Here is a 19,727-nt window from a genome sequence, read left to right as displayed (position 1 = left end):
GTCTGTCAGATTTTCTTTTTTCCTTTTCTCAGTAAGGCAGTCCTCTTCATTTTCATCACCTCTTCGTTAGATTTAAGAGGTAACTTTAAAATTATGATAATCTAATAACTGTGTTTGTTCTTCCTTTTATAAACCTACTGCTTGTGCTGGACTCAGAAGCTTTATCTAATCATAGTGCTTCTATTCCAAAACGGAGGTGATGGTGCTTTAGAGAATTGCAGCAGTGAGTGTTTGGGAAAAGACATATGGACTTGCTTGCTAATCTTAAATTAGTGGTAATTACAGTCATTGGATTAATCTCGTCTCATTGGAGATGAACAAGAAGTTGAATGAGATGATATAGTTGTTCTTCTGAAATTAAGTACCTGAATCGAGGAGAGTAAACTCCATCTTCTAGGTGTGACTAAAGAAAACATTCTGGTTGTGAGTCTTGAAGTTTAAAGAAGATCTTGCTTCTCATGTGCAAGTGCAAGACAAGATTGTAGGGGAAGCCTCTTGTTTGTTTCACAGTTAAAAATTAACTTGGTTCTTAAGTTATCTAAAAATGTAAGGTATTCTGTTTTGAGGATTTAGGTTTCTTTATGACTTTTTTTTTTTAGATGTAACGCAAACTGGAGGGAGTGGGGAGAAAAGTGTGTGCTCGCAACCTCTGTGTCCTCCTGTTTTATAGGTGTTACTGGCTGTCAAAATATTGGTCCTCTACTGTGGAGAGGAGCAAAAATCCAACCTTAGATTTCGAATTGTGGAGTTGTGAATTGCCCTACAGTACTTCTTTCTTTTGTCTTCATGAAGCTGTTGTGTTTTGAAATTAGTTGAGCCCTTAAGAGTAGGGATACTCAGTCAGAAGATAGTTAGATTTGAGCATACTAGGCAAAGAACGTGCCTGTCTTTTGAAGATGCAAGGAGACAGTGTATGCATGTTAAATGTGGGGAATGTTCTCAAATGCAGCTTTTTTTTTTTTTTTCTCTCCCCTTTAATTTTCCTAATAGGAATTGAAAGATGTGGGTCACCGCGATCAAATGGCAGCAGCCAGAGGAATTCTGCAGAAGAACGTTCCCATTCTTTATACGGCGTCCCAGGCCTGTCTGCAGCACCCTGATGTAGCTGCTTACAAAGCTAACAGGGACTTGATCTACAAACAGCTTCAGCAGGCGGTCACAGGCATCTCAAACGCAGCTCAAGCAACTGCATCAGATGATGCTGCCCAGCAGCAGGGTGGAGGTGGAGAGCTGGCTTATGCTCTAAACAACTTTGATGTAAGTTTTGAACCCTTTGTGTAAAAGAAGTAGTAACTCCAACTCTTGTATTCGTTCACCTCATTTACTAGCAACAGCTTGCTTTTATTTATATTGCCTGAAAGATCATTTTCTACTGAAATAGAGCAAGTCCCAGATAAAGTAAGCTTTTATTTTTTTAAAAAGTCTTTTTCCAAACTAGGATTGATGGAAATATAGAAAGATATATATGTGGTTCTTGGTGATTGAAGGCTGTCAAGTTAAACTAGCTCTGAAATAGCAGTTAGCCTACTGCTACATTAGATGTAAGGCCTTGGTTTATTTGAAATTGATTATTTCATAATATATATATGTAATGTATTCTTGTAGGTGACAGAAATGACTTATTAAAAGTGAATAATGTATTTGGAATTGCCCAAACTACCTATTGAGAGGAAGATGAAGTGGGAAGTTTAATATGATCTTTGGTTGGGAATGAAGTCGTTTCACACTGATGTGTTGTACTGATCTGTCATATTCTTTATCTTGCATTCAGTAAGTTACTGAGGATAGCCATGCATTTTTACTGAGAACACTTTCTTTTTGAAGCCAGTATTCTGTGTCTACCACTGATTCAGCCTCTGAATTTTAAACACCTTGGCACTAACTTACCTCTAAAACTTTATTTAATATTGCAAAGCCATCACTCAAATGTGTTTTAACTCTTGGTTTTGCCAGATATTGCTCACCTTCTCCTTTTTGCTCTTACCACTCTTGTTCCTCCCCTACGTTACTTTCTCTGCCATGTTTCTTTTACCAGGATAAAGTACTATTTGCGTTTTCCCTGTGTCTGGTGTGAAGCCTTTCTTTGTGATCTCTTGGGTAACAAGAGGATGTCATGGTTGTCTTGATCTTTGTGACTGTGATTTCAGTTTTAATTCTGCTTTTCTTAAATTCTATTAGTTGTATGCTCAGCTATGTAAGTCTTAAGAGTGTGCCTCAGGTTAGCACCCAAGGGCTTGCAGGTTTGAGCAGGTATCTGTGGGAGGGGAAGGCAGGTCCTCTAACAGCACACGGTGTTAGGGACTTACTTGGGTATGTAGAACTGAAGAGGCAATTCAGTTCAGGTTCATGGATTGGCTAATCTAGCTCAAACCATTTAATGTAATTTTTGATACGTGGCCATATTTTACTCTATGAACTTTCTAATACATGGCTGGAGACTTTTTTGAGTGTTGTGGTTCACATGGAGCTTTTGAGCTTTTAGTTCCACTTTGTGAGGCTCTTTAATAGCAGCAGGGCTTGTTCAGCAGGCCAGCTTCAATGTGCGTTGTGTGCAATAGCTTTGTCATCGCATTCCTGCCAAAGGAGACCGACAAAACAAATGTGTTCAGGTTCTTGGCAGATGTTATCCCTGCACTTCATTTCCTGCTAATGTTTGAGTATTATTGTGCTCTTGCAATAGAGGCTTTGCATGCACATGCCCCCAAATACTCCACTGTTTTTACTGTGATGGTAAAAATATTAAATGGCTACCAGAAGATAACAAGATAATCATTATGTCTGGTTTTGATGGTGCAGTTCTGGAGTTGTGGCAAATTACTGTATTATCCATACGGCTAAAAGTTTCAGGAACAATGAGGACCACGTTGGAGAACGTGTGCCATGTTCTAATCCTCTGCAAAGGTTGTGTGGTTACTCCATAGGGAGATGAAATGTGCTGGCTGGTGGGAGAAGTAGTGGTTGTGAAGTTGCTGTTGAAGTTAGCTGGCATACAATGTGATTGCAAAAACTCCCATTTAAAAAAATGTTGGGGCTTCTTTTATAAAGAGTTGGCAACATCCTTCCCTCCTGCCCCTGTAGTGGAAGAAAACCCACCCAAACCCTAAACAAACCACCGAATCTTGAAATGGCCAAACAATTTTTCATTAATAAATTGCAAACCTCTTTAAATAAATCACCTGAAAGTACTCACAAGGTGATAAATACTTGTACTGGCTTTGACTGGGATAGAGTTAATTTTCTTCATAGTAGCTGGTATGGGGCTGTGTCTTGGATTTGTGCTGGAAACAGTGTTGATAACACAGGGATGTTTTTGTTACTGCTGAGCAGTGCTTACCCAGAGCCAAGGGCTGTTCCGCTTCTCAGCCCACCCCACCAGCGAGGAGGCTGGGGGGCCACAAGGAGTTGGGAGGGGACACAGGTGAGACAGCTGACCCCCACTGACCCAAGGGATATTCCAGACCATATGACGTCATGCTCAGCATGTAAAGCTGGGGGGAGAAGAAAAAGGGGAGGATGTTTGGAGTCATGGCATTTGTCTCCCCAAGTAACCGTTACGTGTGATGGAGCCCTGCTTTCTGGAGATGGCTGAACACCTGCCTGCCCATGGGAAGTGGTGAATGAATTCCTTGTTTTGCTTTACTCGTGTGCGCAGCTTTTGCTTTACCTATTAAACTGTCTTTATCTCAGCCCACGTGTTTTCTTACTTTTATTCTTCTGAGTCTCTCCCCCATCCCACCAGGGGGGAGTGAGCGAGTGGCTGTGTGGGGCTTAGTTGCCGGCTGGGGTTAAACCAGGACAATACTACACTGCTTCTTCCTGGTGAACTTCTATGGATGGTGGTATTGGCCCCTTGAAAAGCAGATACATCAGTACTGCTGTTTCAGCCTTAAGTTTCTCAGTATGAGCTGTGCTTACTAATACTCTGTCAAGAGAAACCTGTGATCGTTTTCTGCCATGAAGAAATTGATTTCTGTGCTTTTTGAAACATTTGTGTTGATGTTTCACTTTGAGAACTTCTGAGAATGCTGTTGTATTTACCTGCATAATGGTGAAGAGAAGAAAGACTGGATAAACTAGGACAAGAGAGCAATATATATAGGGCTAATTTTGGACGTTTGTTTTCCTTGTTTTTTGGTTCACGATGGGATAATTATATCTGACAAGTTAACTAGTGAAGGCATGTCCGGATTGACATGTAGTTAAGATGAGTTCTGTACTTTGAACCTTATTTGTGCTGGCACGTTTGATTTTTGCCATTCATGTAACGAGGCTTCCTGTAGCCAAGTTTTGCTTAGCTGTCAAAGCAGCACAAGAAATGACTAGCAATGTAATCTGCTGGGGAGCCTTTTAGTAATTTTACAAAACTACTTATGAAAATCAACGTCGGTGCCAAAATTGTGTGGTGTTTGCCTTTTATGCCTGATCAGGGGTTTGCTGTAGGTGTTGGCTGTGTTGATGACTTAACAGTAACTTACTGCTTGGTCTGATTACTGATTTCTAAAAACCTTTATTTTACTAGAAACAAATTATTGTGGATCCATCGACCTTCAGTGAAGAACGTTTTAGGCCTTCCCTGGAAGAGCGCCTGGAGAGCATCATTAGTGGAGCAGCCCTGATGGCTGATTCATCCTGCACACGTGATGACCGACGGGAACGTATAGTTGCCGAGTGTAATGCAGTGCGACAGGCCTTGCAGGATCTACTTTCAGAATACATGGGGAATGTGAGTATCTTCTGTTCTGTTTGTTTAGTTTGTGTGGTTTTTAACTCCATGTGATTATCTAAAATGTGGAATCAAAGCTGTGTGTCTTCAAGTTGGCTTGTTTTGTTCCCGAACAGAATTTGAACAGTAACCAGTAGTCGTGAAAGGTTTGTCAGGAGGCAGGATAAAACATAATTAAATCATCAATGATACTTATCTTAAAATTGATCTCTAGTCTTCCAAGCAACTATTATCATCATAAAGTGTTAACCCTTTGGCACTGTTTTTATGACTGTTAATATTGGTTTGTGGAGAAATTCAATAGAACTAGTCTGTTTTTCTGCCTTAGCTTACATAAGGTAACTTGACTTATGGAAAAATTAGTACTTCACTTCTGTTAAAGCTTGGAATGTTTAACTGTGTCATCTTTTCAGCTAAAGGCATAGTTTCTCAGAATCAAGTTAATTACTGTTGCTGCTCAGTTTGAGTAGAGGTGATGTATGAAGTTAAATATTTAGTTAGAAATCCTGAGAACAGTTTGGTACAAATATTAGACTCCAAATAGTGTTTTGCCAGTGCTTAGGCATCTAATGCGTACACAGTATCGGAAGCCTGAGAGTGTTCCTATGGTTGGAGTAACTGTCATGTCATGCGGATGAGCTTCTGCATTTGAGAGCATAATGATACAATATTGGACTTCCCTTCCCTCTGTTGCCTCTTTGTTCTTATCCCGGTAGGTTTTAATCTGAATAGCTCTTGCTGTGTTGAGAGATAAGGTTGGGATATCATAAGATTTAGACTATGTCTAGTCTTTAAACTTCAATACTGTTAAAGTTTATTTCAGAAATAAAGTTGCAGGAATGGCAACAACTTAAGCAAACTTATGTGGCTTGTAGCACTGTGGCAACTAAAATTGTCTGAAGAAATCTTAATGGGATGAGGCAAAGTCTTATTTATGCTTTTGAGTGTGTTTGAGTTGAAACTTAGTTCATTAGGAACATCACTGTGTTATGTGCCTTACCTCCAAATCTTTTGGCAAACACTACTTTGTGTAGAGTAAAACTGGTCCAAAGACTGCCTTGTGCAGATTAGGGTAGTATAATTTGGAGAGCAGGTGCAGTGTGTGGTACAGAGAAAGTAAAACAAGGATTTCTGTTTATGAAAGACAAGGACAAAGTAATTGAACAAAACTGAAAGCCAAGTCTTATATAGCCTGCGGGCTGAGCTAGGTACTTCATGTAGTCTGTCTTAATTGCTTGTGAAAGTAGCTTGTGCTCAGCATTGACATTATATAGAACTTAAGACTGCAGCTGGGAAGCAAGACGCTAAGTTGTGCCATTTAAAATTCCTTTCAGAGCAGGGTGTTTTATTAGTATATGATGCATCTGTAATAATCCCTCAAACAAATGTGCTGCTGGATTGGATGAAGCCCTATCGGCATGATTCAGAATAAAACATCCACAAAATGCTAATCAAAAATGTGGAAGAGGTAAATGCTCGGTCTTGCACGTAAGAGTTGGTTGCATTTCTCTCGTTGAAAGTTGGTCAATACCTGTGTAAGACTGCAGAGCTTTGGCTTCCATTGACAGAAATGCCTAGCCTCCTTCTCAGCTGTGTACTGTTGTCTCTGATATGCAAGTTAAAGTAATCACACGGAGATGGAAAGAATGTATTCTCTCTGTTATCTCTTTTAACACATTGTGAAATTAGTGGAGCATACTGAATTCTTTAAAGTCACTTCTATGTTATGATTGTAGACAGTGTAGTTGGGGATATGAGATTAGGAATTCAGTGAAACGGAGTGGAAAAAGCAATTGATAATTTATGGTGAAAATGTGGGATGATGTGTAAAAATCCATACTGAGGGTAGAACCCCCCCTTGATGATTAAGCTGAAGAATGAATAATAGTTGGGAATCTAAACAGTGAAAAAGGTTTTGATACATCTACAGGAAGAGTGGGGATGTGCTGACTTATAGTAGTGGTAGAGGAAATGTCATATCATGTATATGTATGATATACCAACAGCTACAGTACCCAGCCATCTCCTGTTGTGCTTTTCTCCAGTCTCCCTTTGAAGAAGGAAATGAATCAGGCATTAAATCTGTTAATTGCACAGCACTTGCAGTGCATCATAAATCCTATGTGAGTGCTGGAATAAGAGGTATTTATTGGCCAAGTGTAAAAATTCAGAGAGAAGATTGGATGAGGAATATATTGGAAAGGTTGAAGCATAAGAATGTCTCTAGGCAGATTCCCTTTTAGTTTTAAATGACTTCTGTTTTAGTGACTTCCTCTAGCTTTTGGGTTTTCTTTCAGATCTCTTGCGATAAATAGGCTGTTTCCTAGATAGTTTATAACTCAAAGTTTAGTGTTTTGGACCCATAGTTTAACTGTCTCTCTGGGCCTGTCCCCAAGGGTCTGTAAGTCTGCAAACATTGCAGGCTGTGTTGCAATGTGTGGCAGAAGTTTCCATCTGAATAACAGTTTTCAGTAATAAACTGAATTGCTGGATCTCTTGAGCCCTGCTGCATCTGCTGGCACGGTGATGAAGCCTGTGATTATGCCCCTAAAAGAAGGGCAAGATTTGCTTGCTCAGTAGTTTGTTACAGAAGTCTCTATACCCTTTTCCTAAATTGGTTAAAATTAGATAAAATTGTGTTTTATTTCCTTTTTCCATCTAGCACACCTGTCTTGCCATTTTCAAGAGTAGTCCAACTTGGTCAGACTAAATTTTGTACATCAAGGCCAGTATCCTGTCTTGAAAGTGGTCAGTAGTGGATCTTACAAGAAAGAGGACAGTAACAAGGGATGTGTGTAGTTTTACTTACCTGAAGTATGCCCGAAGTGCTAGTGTCTGTAGCTTGGATACTTCAGAGCTAGTGTTGCTGACTGCATTTAATGGCTCTTCATAGACCTTTCCCCAATGAATCCGTATAGTTTCTTTCTGAACCCTTATAAACTTACAGCATCCATAATCTTCATTAGCAAGGATTTCTCCTGCTTAAACAGGTGCTGTGTGAAGAAACATCTCCTTTTGTTTTGAAGTAGAATGACCTTCTGTCTGTTCTGCTGGGTGTTTCCTCCATCACATTTAGGAAAAGACTCTGAGCAGTTACTCCTTGCTCATCCTGTTCTATGCCACTTAGGTTGTTTCAGAGTCATATTGTGTAGGAGACTTGAGTCTTATCTTCCCCAGAATGAAGTGTCCTAGTTTTATTAGGTGTTTGCTGTGAACAAGATATTCAACACCTCCTCTCAGCTTTGGCTGTGCCCTCATTATCAAACAGCATGGTGGATTCTGAGGGGGTTTGTAGAGTGAATTAGGGCTTGATGCCTGGGCTTATCTGCCTTTCACAGAATATTTCATCAGATGATTTTAGCCTAATCCTGTGGACTGGGTGCTAGTTAGCATTTGCTGTGATAGTGGCTGTCTCCTTGTTTAGATTCACTCAGAGAGTCCAGTTTACGTGGGCCAAGAAGGCTCTGAGAGGAGAATCACAGTGCGGGAAGTGGCAGTGAACGGGAGATAAGTTTCTAAAGTGCACTTCTGATCTGAGCCAAAATGCTGGTGTAGACACATTCCACGATCTCCTCCTGTGCCTTGGCTGGATGTTCAGATTCCCTTTGTGATTTGGGGACCAGAACTGCAGCTGCCATTCAGGATTCAGGCAGTGTCATGGTAGCTTCTGGTTTTGTTCTTCAGTCCTGTACTAATAACATCTAACACTTGATTTGCTTTCTGATAGCTGCTGAACACTGAGGTGGTATCCCGATGAAACTGCTACCATCAAGATTTAGCTTCTGAGTCATAGTAGTAGAAGTCTGTTTCTGTAAATGTGAAGTTAGATGGTCTCTTTACCTTGTGCATCACTTATTACCTATGTCCACTGAACTTCATCTGCCATTTTATTACCCAGCCTCTTGGTTTATAAGCCACAGTCCTTACAATGCCAGCAGTTCATCCCTTAATTGTAGCAACTGATTCTTTAGTCTGTCCGTTGTCCCGTTGTCTCCCCCCCTCCCCCCAATCTTCCACTTTGCCTAGGGAGAGCTGGTTTCTGTTCTGGCTTTTGCTCAATTCTCATGATTCCAACAGAATATATTTTTCCTTTTTAAACTTGCATTGCAGATAGCTCCTGGACTGAAATAGCAAACATGAATGTCTATATGCATTTGATTTTTATTACTTGGAGTAAGCTGGATTCTTACTGCTAGTGCTGAATGGCAGAGCAAGAACAGCAAGGCCTAAAAATTATTGATTCTGACTAGTGTTGTAAAAGCAGAGTAGTCCAAGGTCTTGGATCTGGGATCAATTGCCTGGAATGCAATAAATTGACCACGTCAATCACAGCTAAGTTTGTAATATATCTAATTGACGGCAAGATGCAGATCTTTGTGTGATCTGTTGCAGTCAGGCATTCTTGGTGTGTATTTTTACTAATTAAATGAAAAAATTTCAAAGCGTATTTGAGTTTAGTTGGACATGGATGCCAGACTTAGGCAGGGGAAGAGGACAGAACAAAGCATCTGCTTGAATGAGGTTCAAGATTAATAGTACACCAATGAAGAAGGTAGTAAGAAAGCTAGGATCCTAAGTGCAGCCATATAACAAAATACAACAGAAACAGTCTTTTGTGTCTAACTCCATCATCTTGTGTGTGTAGGCATTGACTGGTTGTAGTTTGCTCCAAATAAAAAGTATGAAGCAGAATATTTTTTTGATACTACTCCCAATTTATCCCAGTGTTTCCTGGGGTACTGCCACACTAGCAGTTGGTCTGATACCTCTCCCAGTGTAGGGAGCAGGTACAATGCTTGTCAATGTCTCTGCTTTTCTGTACTGTACCAGTCAACTCTGCCTCAAATTTATACATGTAGTTTTCATTGCAGTTACATTATCTAAACTACTTAAAGTGAATGCATAAATAAAGAACAGTGGGCTGATAGAGCTGAAATACTTCTGCATTTCTGGGAAGTAGGTATGTAGAACAGAGAGGAAAGAAAATGTGTCTACAGGCACAAAAATCCAAAAAATTGAAGTCATGACAGAGTATGGGCTCTGTGCTGTAACTCTCCATGGCTGTTATTAGCACAGAACTTGGGCAGCTTGCCTTGATTTTTAGCTGCTGTGTTAAATATAGTAAACATAAGAGATCATGGTTTTTGAAGTTGGGGTTTAGTGGCTTAGAAAGTGCAGGCCATTCGCTGGAAACTTAACCACAAGTTTCCAGTCTGCTCTCGGTTTGTCTACATTGAACTTGTGGAAGACATCAGTTACCCGATTGACATGCAAGACTGGAAATAAAAACTTCTGAAGCTTTTGAAAGTCCATTTTTATTGCTTGATGCAAGTGCCCTGAGGGATGGGGACAGTTCAGCTTCTGTCCATAAGCACTGTTTTGGAGCCATTCAGCAGCAGTGATCAGAGTGTCCAGTTCTGTTTAGTATGCAGAGAAATGTGCAGAGAGCTCTCATTTTAAGTCTGTTCTGTACCCCATCAATTTCTAATGCATATAACTACCCTTTCATACATATACCAGTAACTTGGACATGCACTAGCATAAACTTTTGGAAGTTCTAGATTGGCTAGTGTGGAATGCAAATCCAGAGCCCCATTGTGTACAACATGCTCTTGTACAATAAAATCCCTTGTTACTACATTTGGAAATTATAAATCATGTTACAAAAGTAGCTTGACATGTCCTATTTCAATGGGAATTTTAATGCTTTCATATTAACATTCGGACTGTGTCCTTGACTGTCTGGCTTGCATTAGAGGTGCTCGGCAGCAAATGGCGAAAAACCACTGGGGGCTTGTTTCATTCCAGGCACGAATTATTTCAGCTGATTCAGGCCCCCCCGCCCCCGTTTCCATCTTATGTTTGGCCTCAAGTGGTTGAGTACCATAGGTGGGTGCGTTTGGGGCTGTGAGGGTTGTATTTCTTTCAATGTTAGATTTTAATGTAATTTACAGTTGTACAGCACAACTTGAAGGTAAGTGAGGTGGTTGAACCCCAGGTTGCTGCACTACACTGCCTGGTAGGAATTCTTGTGTGCTGGCCAGTGTGGTTTAGCTCTCAGTATATCTGAAGTAAGTCTCAACACTTCTGGTTTTAGACTCAGTGGTCTCATAACTTGCTAAATGCTTGGTTTGTACCCTGTTTCTGTGTTTAATGTGCTTATGGAAATGTACTACTTCAAACAAGTACTGTTTCCTCGATCTTAATTGCACTATTTCTTTTCTTCCCTAAGCTTCTTTGAGCATCTCTAATGCTTGTAAATGAACGGGCAAGAAAGTGCCTTCCTTATCTGTTTAGTATCTTTTGAGAGAAATAATTTCATCTTCAGAACTACCAGCGAAGGCTATTTCTACTCCTGACACTTGTAAGATGTGTTTTCATTATGAATTTGCCTATTAATAATGTTCGTCCACAGCTTTGTATTCCCATCAAGGATCCAAGCTTGGAAAGGAAAGCATGTGAATTTTCATATAACTGTAAAACTTATTTACAGCAAGTTTCTATATATTTGATAGGGCTCTTGCATAGCCCTTTTAATGAAAGCAACTATTTCTGTGGAAATAGATGTGAATTAAAATGGCAGACTGATCCGTATTTATGATAAAGATGCTGATAAAAATTCTGCCTTGAGATAATCTACACTTTCTTTTTTAATATTGTTTCTGTCAGTTTAAGATGCTTGAACGCTGATGTGATGGACGTGGTTTGAAAGCCTGGATGGATTTTCCTGTCATGGACTTGCTGTTCAGTGAAGAGAGCTATGCTGTTATGCTGGGCACTAATTTCCATAGACATTATCAGTTTGACAAAGATGCTGCTTTTAAAAACAAAACGTTTCTGAAGTGATAGAGTTTTTAAGTTTAATGCTTACAGGCTGACATAGAGTAAATAATTCAGCATACTTGGAGTGAAGCCTGATTTTGGGCCACGGAAAGAAGCTTTCAGATTGCTTACCCAACATCATCCTGGTTTGGGACTTAGCATGGGATATGTTTTCAGAAGACATTCTGGAAACTTTTATTCTTTGGTAGTACCACAAGGGCCAGTGGAAATAAATGGAAGCCAGCTTATGCAAAGCTTTATTAGCTTCATGAGCTTTGGCTTTTAAAGTTTTTCAGAGCTCCCTGTCATCCCACCAGTTACTCTGAGCTCATCCTGATGTTCATGTGGAATTGCTGGTTTAGAGATCCCAAATAACTGCTGCGATGAGCGTGCTTGGCCTCAGAGGGGAGGAAGGGCAGCACATCTGGGCTCCAGTTGTTTCATCATGGCTGGTGGTAAACATCAGTGCAGCCAGCCTAAGCTGAGGCTACCAATTCATTTATGCTAGTGGCAAAACTTGAAAGTCCTGAATACTTTTTCAGGCCCAGGGCAGTGTTTGTGCTGTGCAGTGAGAATGCATTTCTTTAAGGAAGCATATGGCTGCCTTAATGCCTACTTAAAGAAACTCAACAAAGCTTAACATTTGCACTTGAAGTCTAGTTCCAGCACAAACTTAACAGTCTATTGAAATCTTAAATCATTGCTCTTCTCCATCCGCTACCTTCAGCCTTTGCTGCTTGTTTGGCACAAAATTGCTTGTAACAACTCTTGAATAGATTTAACAGTAGCTGGGACTTAGTTAGTCTTAATTGTCTTGTACAGCAGTACTCAACCTTGCAGTCTTTCCATGCTTTTCAGCATTTTGATTGTAGACTCTTAATATATGTAAAAGAAGGAAGGTTGCTGCCCTCACTTAGGATGCTTACTCCGCTCAAGCGTGCAGCAGAATTGAAATCTAATGCTAGCTCTAAACTGGACAATTGAGTCCTGTAGATACCTTGTATGGCAGTGAAGGCTTCCATCTTACCCAATCCCTCCTTTCCTTCCACATCCCTTTAGGTTTTTTTTTAAAGGTTTGTATTGATGAAACATTATTTTTCCTTTCTTGTTAGACATAAATCTATCTCCAATGTTAACACATATCTAATATCTTCCAATATTACATTATAAATCCAGACCTTTCTTAATGTAATGTTGATCAAGTAACATTTAAGGTTGGTGGAAGGAAGACCTGAAATAATGTGCGCACGCTTGTTTGTGATATGGCGGTTGGCATTTAGCAGCATTTTACTTTTGTTGAGCTGTAAACCATTTTACATAAATATGCTATAATGCTATGCATGGATCCTGCTTTAAAATTCTGTGGTTTGTGACTTAATTCATTTGAATTCTACCATTTTGTAGGAAAATATTTTAACTGCATCTGCCCACATAAGATTAAATATTTAGTCACCCCTAATGAAGCTCATTTGGTGATACTTGAGTACTCTCTCAAAGCCAAAATCGAGTATAGATGGAACAGAGCATATAAGTTTGCACAATTGACTACTGATCTGTGGATAAACAGTCTTTTAGCCTCCAGCAGGATCATGCTCTCAGTGTGCAGAAGTATTACACACACAACTGGGCTTTTGAATTTTTCTTGTTGGAGGAAAGGGATGATGGAATTATTACAAAGTTGGAATACTACACTTATTGCATTACAACAAAATACTTGCATCTCAAGTCCTGGACTTCCCCGTTTTTCTTCAGCCTTGACCTAATACAAACTCTGCATTAAGTTCCTATCTTTCTGCAAGATGGGATTCAGAAGACAATGAAGTGAGAGAATGAGGACAGTTGCTGTCTGTGTACGCACGTGTCTCTTATTGTCTGGTACCACTTAGATCCTCTCCAGTTCTCTGCTGATATGCAAAACCTGTTGTGCTCTTTCTTTTTTTTGCTTTCTAATACTTTTCACCTTTTTTATAGATCCTGATGCAAGCAGCAGAGGTCTTGATGAGAACCCAGAATTTCTATTCTAGATGTGGTGTTTAATACCTAGACCGTGCTCTGTGCTTAACCTGTTTTATCCTGTGTAAGAAAGCTGATGTTCTATAATGCTCGTAATGTGTCCTGGAGCTTTAGACCTACTTTGTCCCAGAAAGTCAACTGAATCAATACAGAATAATTAACGTTTGTGGCGTATTCAAGTAGTGGCAGCCCTCTTGAATGTAAATAGAGGTGGAAGAATGACTTAATCCTTCTGATGTCTGAGGAAAGGATGAGGGTTAAGCTGTATCTTGGAAAGCTGTTGAAATAGAGGAGAAAATTTTGGCTTCCTTCTGGTCTGCACAGGGACATGTTTCTTCAGCAGGAGGGACAGGAGTGAGTTAGAAGCAAATGGGCAGAGGAGAAACTGAGCAGAGACAACTTGTATATGCCAGCATTAAAAAATCTTCTGTTGAAAGCTCTTTGAAAAGACTTACTTTATGACTTTGGAGACTGTATACTCAAAAATTGTTCTTGCTGAATTGGCACTCTGGAAGAGTAGTTTCTTTACAATAACAGCAGCAAACATACAGGATTTCAGGCCAAGAACTTCCTTGCAAAGGTGTGCTAAAAGATGCGTTTTCCTCAGCACCAATTAAAAAAAGTTTTCTGTGGGCATCAGGCCATAAGGGGAAAACCAGGGCATTTGTAAAATCAGCAGTAGTCAGTGAAAAGTCAAGGTCACATGGTTCTGAGCTTGTTTTCACAATAACTGTCTTTCATAAATTGAGTGTATTTTTCTTTAACGTCTACATGTTTCAGGTTGAACGCAAATGTTGTGTGATGTGCAGCCATTTGTGGATTATTGACTTGTACTACAAATATGTTAACCTCTGACTGTCGAGAAAAAAAGGGTTTGCTATTCATTGGGTGCTTTACTGCTGCCATATGTGGCTAGAAGAAAAAAACTGCTTCTCAGCTCAGAATCTCTTCTGTATGCCTGAGGTGCTGTCATCTGTGGTTTACTGAATATGATAACTTGAATTGACATTATCAGTTACTTTATGAAACCTGCGGAAAGAACTTGGAAAATGAAGCCTGGTAGCTATTGGTGGGGAGGGAAGCTTTGAAAACAAAAGGTTCTTGGTTTAGAAACTGTTTCATTTTGTAGGTGTGGTATCTTGAGAACTAAGTATTTCTGTGGAGCAAAAGAAATGCAGGTGATGTGGGAGTGTGCAATGAAATTACTGGAGAGAGATGAGATACAGTTCTTGTGGATGTAAACAAGTTAGTCTTGGTGGTTGCAGAGTGATTTACCAGCTCTGCTAGGCTAAGGTGTTCAGGCAGCAGGCGCATGCCCTTGGGGGGGTGTGGTGTGGTGTGTCTCTGGCCACCTAGTCCTCTCTGCTTCTTGCCTGCTTTAGATTTTCCTTCTAGCTTGCCTTTCATCTGGTGCATTTTAGGGAGTATATTTTGGTTTTATATTTAAAAGATGGACTCCTTGAAAAAAAAAAAATTACCTTTTATTGCCTTTGTGTTAAGTTGATTGAATTTCAGACTAGGGTTCCTACCTACTAGTGAGGCAGGCACCTTTTAGTTTTGTGGGTTTTTGTGTGGTGTGTTGTGGGGGTTTTTTTGTGTTGTGGGTTTGGGTTTTTTTGTTTGTTTTTGTTCTGGGTTTTTTGTTGTCTTTTTTTTTTTGTTGTTTGTTTGTGGTTTTTTTTTAATAACTGTCAGATTGAGATTTGTCCATGTAGTGTGAGGCTGCACATAGGGGCAGTTTGGGGGAGTAAGGGCATTTATTCTTAAACTATTCAAGACTTCAACTAATTCTGGTACTGTTAATTTTTTTGTGTTGTCTTGATGGATGAATGTAGTTGCATAATTTCTTTCAAAATTAAAATAAATACACACAGAAATATTAAACGCTGGAGATGCTGAAGTTACCTTCCTGTGTTGTCTTTGAGACACCCCTCGTTATGTGCTTGAGACTTATCTATATTTTGAAATTTTTTTTTTTTCTTTCCTGGTATCAACTTGTGACCATTCATATTGACATGTTTCAGGTTCATTCCAGATGTCAATTAGCAACATTGGTATATGATTTTTTTTTTTAAAAAATCCTGTTTCCTGAGTAGGAAGATAACCCTGGGACTTGTTTGTAGCACACACAGTCTGTCCTGTATCTAGTGTTGGAAGGTCTTGATGGATGTTTCTCCTTTTCAAGCTTCCCAGCAGTTGAATTACAGCTGTGAATGTCAGTGGTGGCCCAAGTCATACACTTCCATTTGCATTCTGTCCCCATGTTTTTTAATCTAATACTGTACATTACTTTTAAGTATGCATTAATTTTATTCAGAACATCTGAACTAAACCCCAGCAATTAATTCTACTTGTAGAGGTTGAACAGCTAGCTGTGTTATATTGCCCAGGTGGCTTCTGTGTCTGTGGCTTCAGTTTCATTTCCCTTTTTTCAAAGGATTCATGTGTGTATCTTCCCCACCTCGCCAGTCAGCTTCTTGGACTGTAGGGAAAAAAATGTAACATGGGGCTTGCTTGCTCTTCTCTGCTATGCCTTTGAACCTCTTCTTTGAGGACTGTCTTTATTGAGTCATTTCAGGGGAAGAAGGTGACATGAGAGCTCTGATGTCAAGTACAAAGTAAGACTGCAGCTATATAATTTGATACTGTTCCCCTTAAATGCCAAATTGTGAATTTCCTCAGAGGCAGAATGAGATTTTGGGCACCTGTCCAGGAGTCAAAGAATCCCAATTCTAGAGGTGATTGGACTGAAAAAAAGCCAAGAAAATGAGAAGTTAATGCAGAAGTAACTGAAATGTTTAAAAAAGAAAAAAGTTGAAAGCCCTTCTGTCTTGCACCTGACCAGTTGACCCCTTTGGAGCTAATGGTCTACAAGATGGTTGCGTTTCTTCCTGCGGGATATTTTAATTGAGGAAAGCAGGGTCTTCACAAAATTAAAAGTTTATGCTGTTGTGTTGCGAGAGCTGGTTTGAAGTAGACTTGGCTTTCTTGTAGCTGTGGGTAAGATTGCTGCCCAGGCTTGCCTGGGTACGGTGGTCTTCTGCTCATCTCCCACTTCTGTTGTCATACACAGCCTTTCTCACCCAGAAAGGCTGCTCCTGTATATGCAGATGCTGTGGGACTCTACCGTGGGAACTGCAACTAAAATGAATGAGGAGATCTTATGAGGAATATGTGTGTAGAGAAAAAGGTAGTAATTAAGCAGCAAATCTTCATGTCCCAGTACTCCCCCATACGCTATCATGAAGACTTATTCACAGAGAATGTAAAACTGGCTTTTTGGTGACAGGTGCTGTAATCTTGAAACTTCCTCTAAATTTTTATCCTCAATCAATTTGGTAGTGCTGTGGAAACATCTTCTCCTCTGCACCCACCCCATCCCTTCCCCCCTTTCCCTCCTCCCCCCCCCCCCCCCCCCCCCCCCCCGAAAAAAAAAAATTATGGGTGTTCTCAGCTGGAGTTTAGGAAATCTTTTTGAAAGAGCAGGACTATATCAAGTACACAGGGAACTCTTATCCCCTGGGAGTATTCCTGGTGTTATTTGCAGTAGATGGATTAACTTGTTTCATGCATTTTGTAAACTTGCTCTATGACTTGAGTTGTATTACCCACTTCTGGAGCAGTGCCTATGCAAAGGGAAGGGTTATTTCAGTACTAGACTGCAGTGAAGTGTATATTCAGTTAAAGCTTATTTCTTGGTGTAAAACTGCATTTAACCAGCTGGGTTTTTTAGATCACTGTCAGCTTAAGTACATTCAATTTCCCTGTTTTTTTTTTTTGTGCCAGATTGTACAGTTCTGTACATTAATTCTGTTTGTTTTGAATAACTGTTGCTTTATCATCTATCTAATGGTAATTTAAGTTGTCTATCTAATGATTTTTTTACAAGTAGAGGCTGATACAATAAAACCGTGAAATACCTCTGCATCCTGGGGCACTTTGCTTTGCTTTACTTCCTTTCTCTGAACACTTACCATAGGTGATGCTACCTTCCCGCTCCACCTCAGATGTGCTGACTGTTCCTAAATGGTTTATTTCCTTTGACATTCGTTTTCTTTTGAAGAAGGGCAGCCACTTTGTATGTGTCAGGCTTGTGCTGGAATTTTAAATACTTTAATGCATTCTCATTATCTGCAAGGGTGGCTGGCTAATTAGCTTAGTAAATAATGGCTTGATAGTGTCTCTGTAAAGGATGACGTTATGCATGCCGTGTTTTTAGTGTCTTTTTAATCGTGCAGGGTTCCTCCATGAGTCACTTGCTTTAGGTAAATGGAGGTGATGCAGATAAGGTTGCTGGCTTTCTTTAACAGCAACTAGTGGTGTCAACCTTGCGGTCAGCGAGGGCATTCTTGTTTCAAGCAATTTTGTCTTCTGTGGAGGCAAGTGAAGTTGCTGAGATGCCTGTGTGGGAGGGAGAGGAGATGCTCCTGCTTTTTGGTGCTGGTAAGGCTAGAGGTGTGCAGTAGCTAGTCCCTTGACAGTTGGTCAGCTTTTGATGCTATTTCCAGTTTTTAAAGCCTTTTGCTTTCACTCAAAGGCAGCTTCATATCTGAGGGGTTTTTTTGCTGTGATATTGCAGGTTAAGCCTGCTGAATCCCTTCCTACAGGAAATACTTAAAAATCTGTCACAAACTAAAGCTATTTATATTTCTAATAAAGAATAAAGAATACATTAATTCTAGCTTTGAATGTCTTGTGACTATATTGGTAGGTTTGTTTTATTATCTGTTTCTCCGAGCTGTCTTGCCAGGAGTTAGGTGGCTTTATTCCCAGATTTATAATGCATTCTCTTCCTCTTGGAAAGGGCATATGCTGTCTTGGCTCACTCTTTTTAATTTGAGTTTTGCAGGGGTCTGTGTTGCTCCAATTTTAGTTGTTCTATTTCTAAAGCCTTTCACATGTATGTAAAATATGATAAAAACGAAAATATTTCAAGGCTCTTACAATTACCGCGGGTGTAAACTTCAGCCTGCTTTTCATATTTCTGGATATATCTATTAGTTCACGTAATTTGCAAAGGAAAAACTTGAGATATTCTTTAGATAAGGTTACTAATTAACATCAAAATGAAAATCAAGCCTGTGAAGGCGGCTCCGCAGTAGCAGATTACTCAGCAGCCCCAGCAGCTGTCTCGTGGCTCCTGCAGAAGCGTTTTGTCCCTCTGATTTGGTATTCTGAGACGTTCCCCCATCCATCCAGCTACCCCCATCTACCCAGCTATACTGAAAGTGAGATGAATTGACCTGTAGCCAAGCTTAACTAGTCGTCATTCAACAAAATCGCTTGTGAGGAAACAGCTGTAAGTATTGACAAAATATTGTGCTGCCCTCCTTGAGCTCCTGAGTTCTTATTCATGAGAAGCCTGGATTAGGCCTCACCTGGCTGCACAGCAATCGGGGGTGATCCAGTGTCATTTTCACCTGTGTGTTGCATGAAGAAAAAGCTTTTATCAGCAGTTCTGCTACATCTCTAGGGTCTGTGTAGACCCACATCGTAAGACTGCAGAGGCCGTTTGTTGCAGCATGGTGCTGACTTGCTGCTTTTCCATTAGATGTTTTCTTCTGCTCTCTGCTGGATTGGGTGGGAGCTGGGGCTTAGGGCTGTGGTCCGGGATGACCCAGGAGGAGACACATGCCCGGTCAGCCCTTGTGCTGCAGAGGTGCAACCAGCCACAGTGGAGCACTGGATCTGCGTTGCTGGAGTCTTGAGCCCCAGCTCCAGCGCGTACCCTGCCTGCTCGTGGTGGGGAGGGAGGAGCAGAGGAATACAAGCTTGCCAGCTCCTGAAGGAGTGGGATGCCAGACCCACTGCAAAATAACCTCTTTACATCTGGAGTTGTGTAAAACGGAGCCTAGACGCTCTGCTGCCTCCCATCTGTTGACTAGGCATGAACTGCCATCTCTCGGAGGTCTCTGGGGAGGAAGTCCGCTGCTTGAAGAGCAGGTGGGGACCTGCCAAACTTAACCAGGTGCAAGTTAGAGCCCTTCAGCCTGGCTCTTGGAGCTCAACTAGAAAACATGTTCAAGGTAACAAGAAACATAAACCTCTCACGTTTTGCAAAAGATTTCAGGTATATTTGCTTTGTTAATGCTGGGTCCAATTCTGGCTTAGAGAGTCCTAACTTTGCCCTGGCATCATGATTTAGCGGAAACTAGGAGAACTCAGTTCA

General features: G+C 40.5%; 2 protein-coding genes across 3 annotated transcripts in view; both read left to right on the top strand.

Moving 5' to 3' along the window:
* Positions 1–19,727, top strand: part of MATR3 (matrin 3) — a 1,017,354-nt gene that overhangs the window by 768,397 nt on the left and 229,230 nt on the right. The gene's annotated exons all lie outside the window — the stretch shown is intronic.
* CTNNA1 (catenin alpha 1) overlaps positions 1–19,727 on the top strand; it is a 121,513-nt gene that overhangs the window by 29,277 nt on the left and 72,509 nt on the right. For both annotated transcript variants that reach the window (XM_049829435.1, XM_049829433.1), the window contains exons 6-7: positions 991–1,257; positions 4,520–4,723. In XM_049829435.1, coding sequence (XP_049685392.1) covers positions 991–1,257; positions 4,520–4,723 — 471 coding nt within the window. The remainder of the gene's footprint in view (positions 1–990; positions 1,258–4,519; positions 4,724–19,727) is intronic.

Source organism: Accipiter gentilis, chromosome 26 (assembly GCF_929443795.1).
Source record: "Accipiter gentilis chromosome 26, bAccGen1.1, whole genome shotgun sequence".
Taxonomy (NCBI): Eukaryota; Metazoa; Chordata; class Aves; order Accipitriformes; family Accipitridae; genus Astur; species Astur gentilis.
The sequence above is the reverse complement of the archived record's forward strand: the minus strand, read 5'-3'. Positions and strand labels throughout refer to the sequence as shown.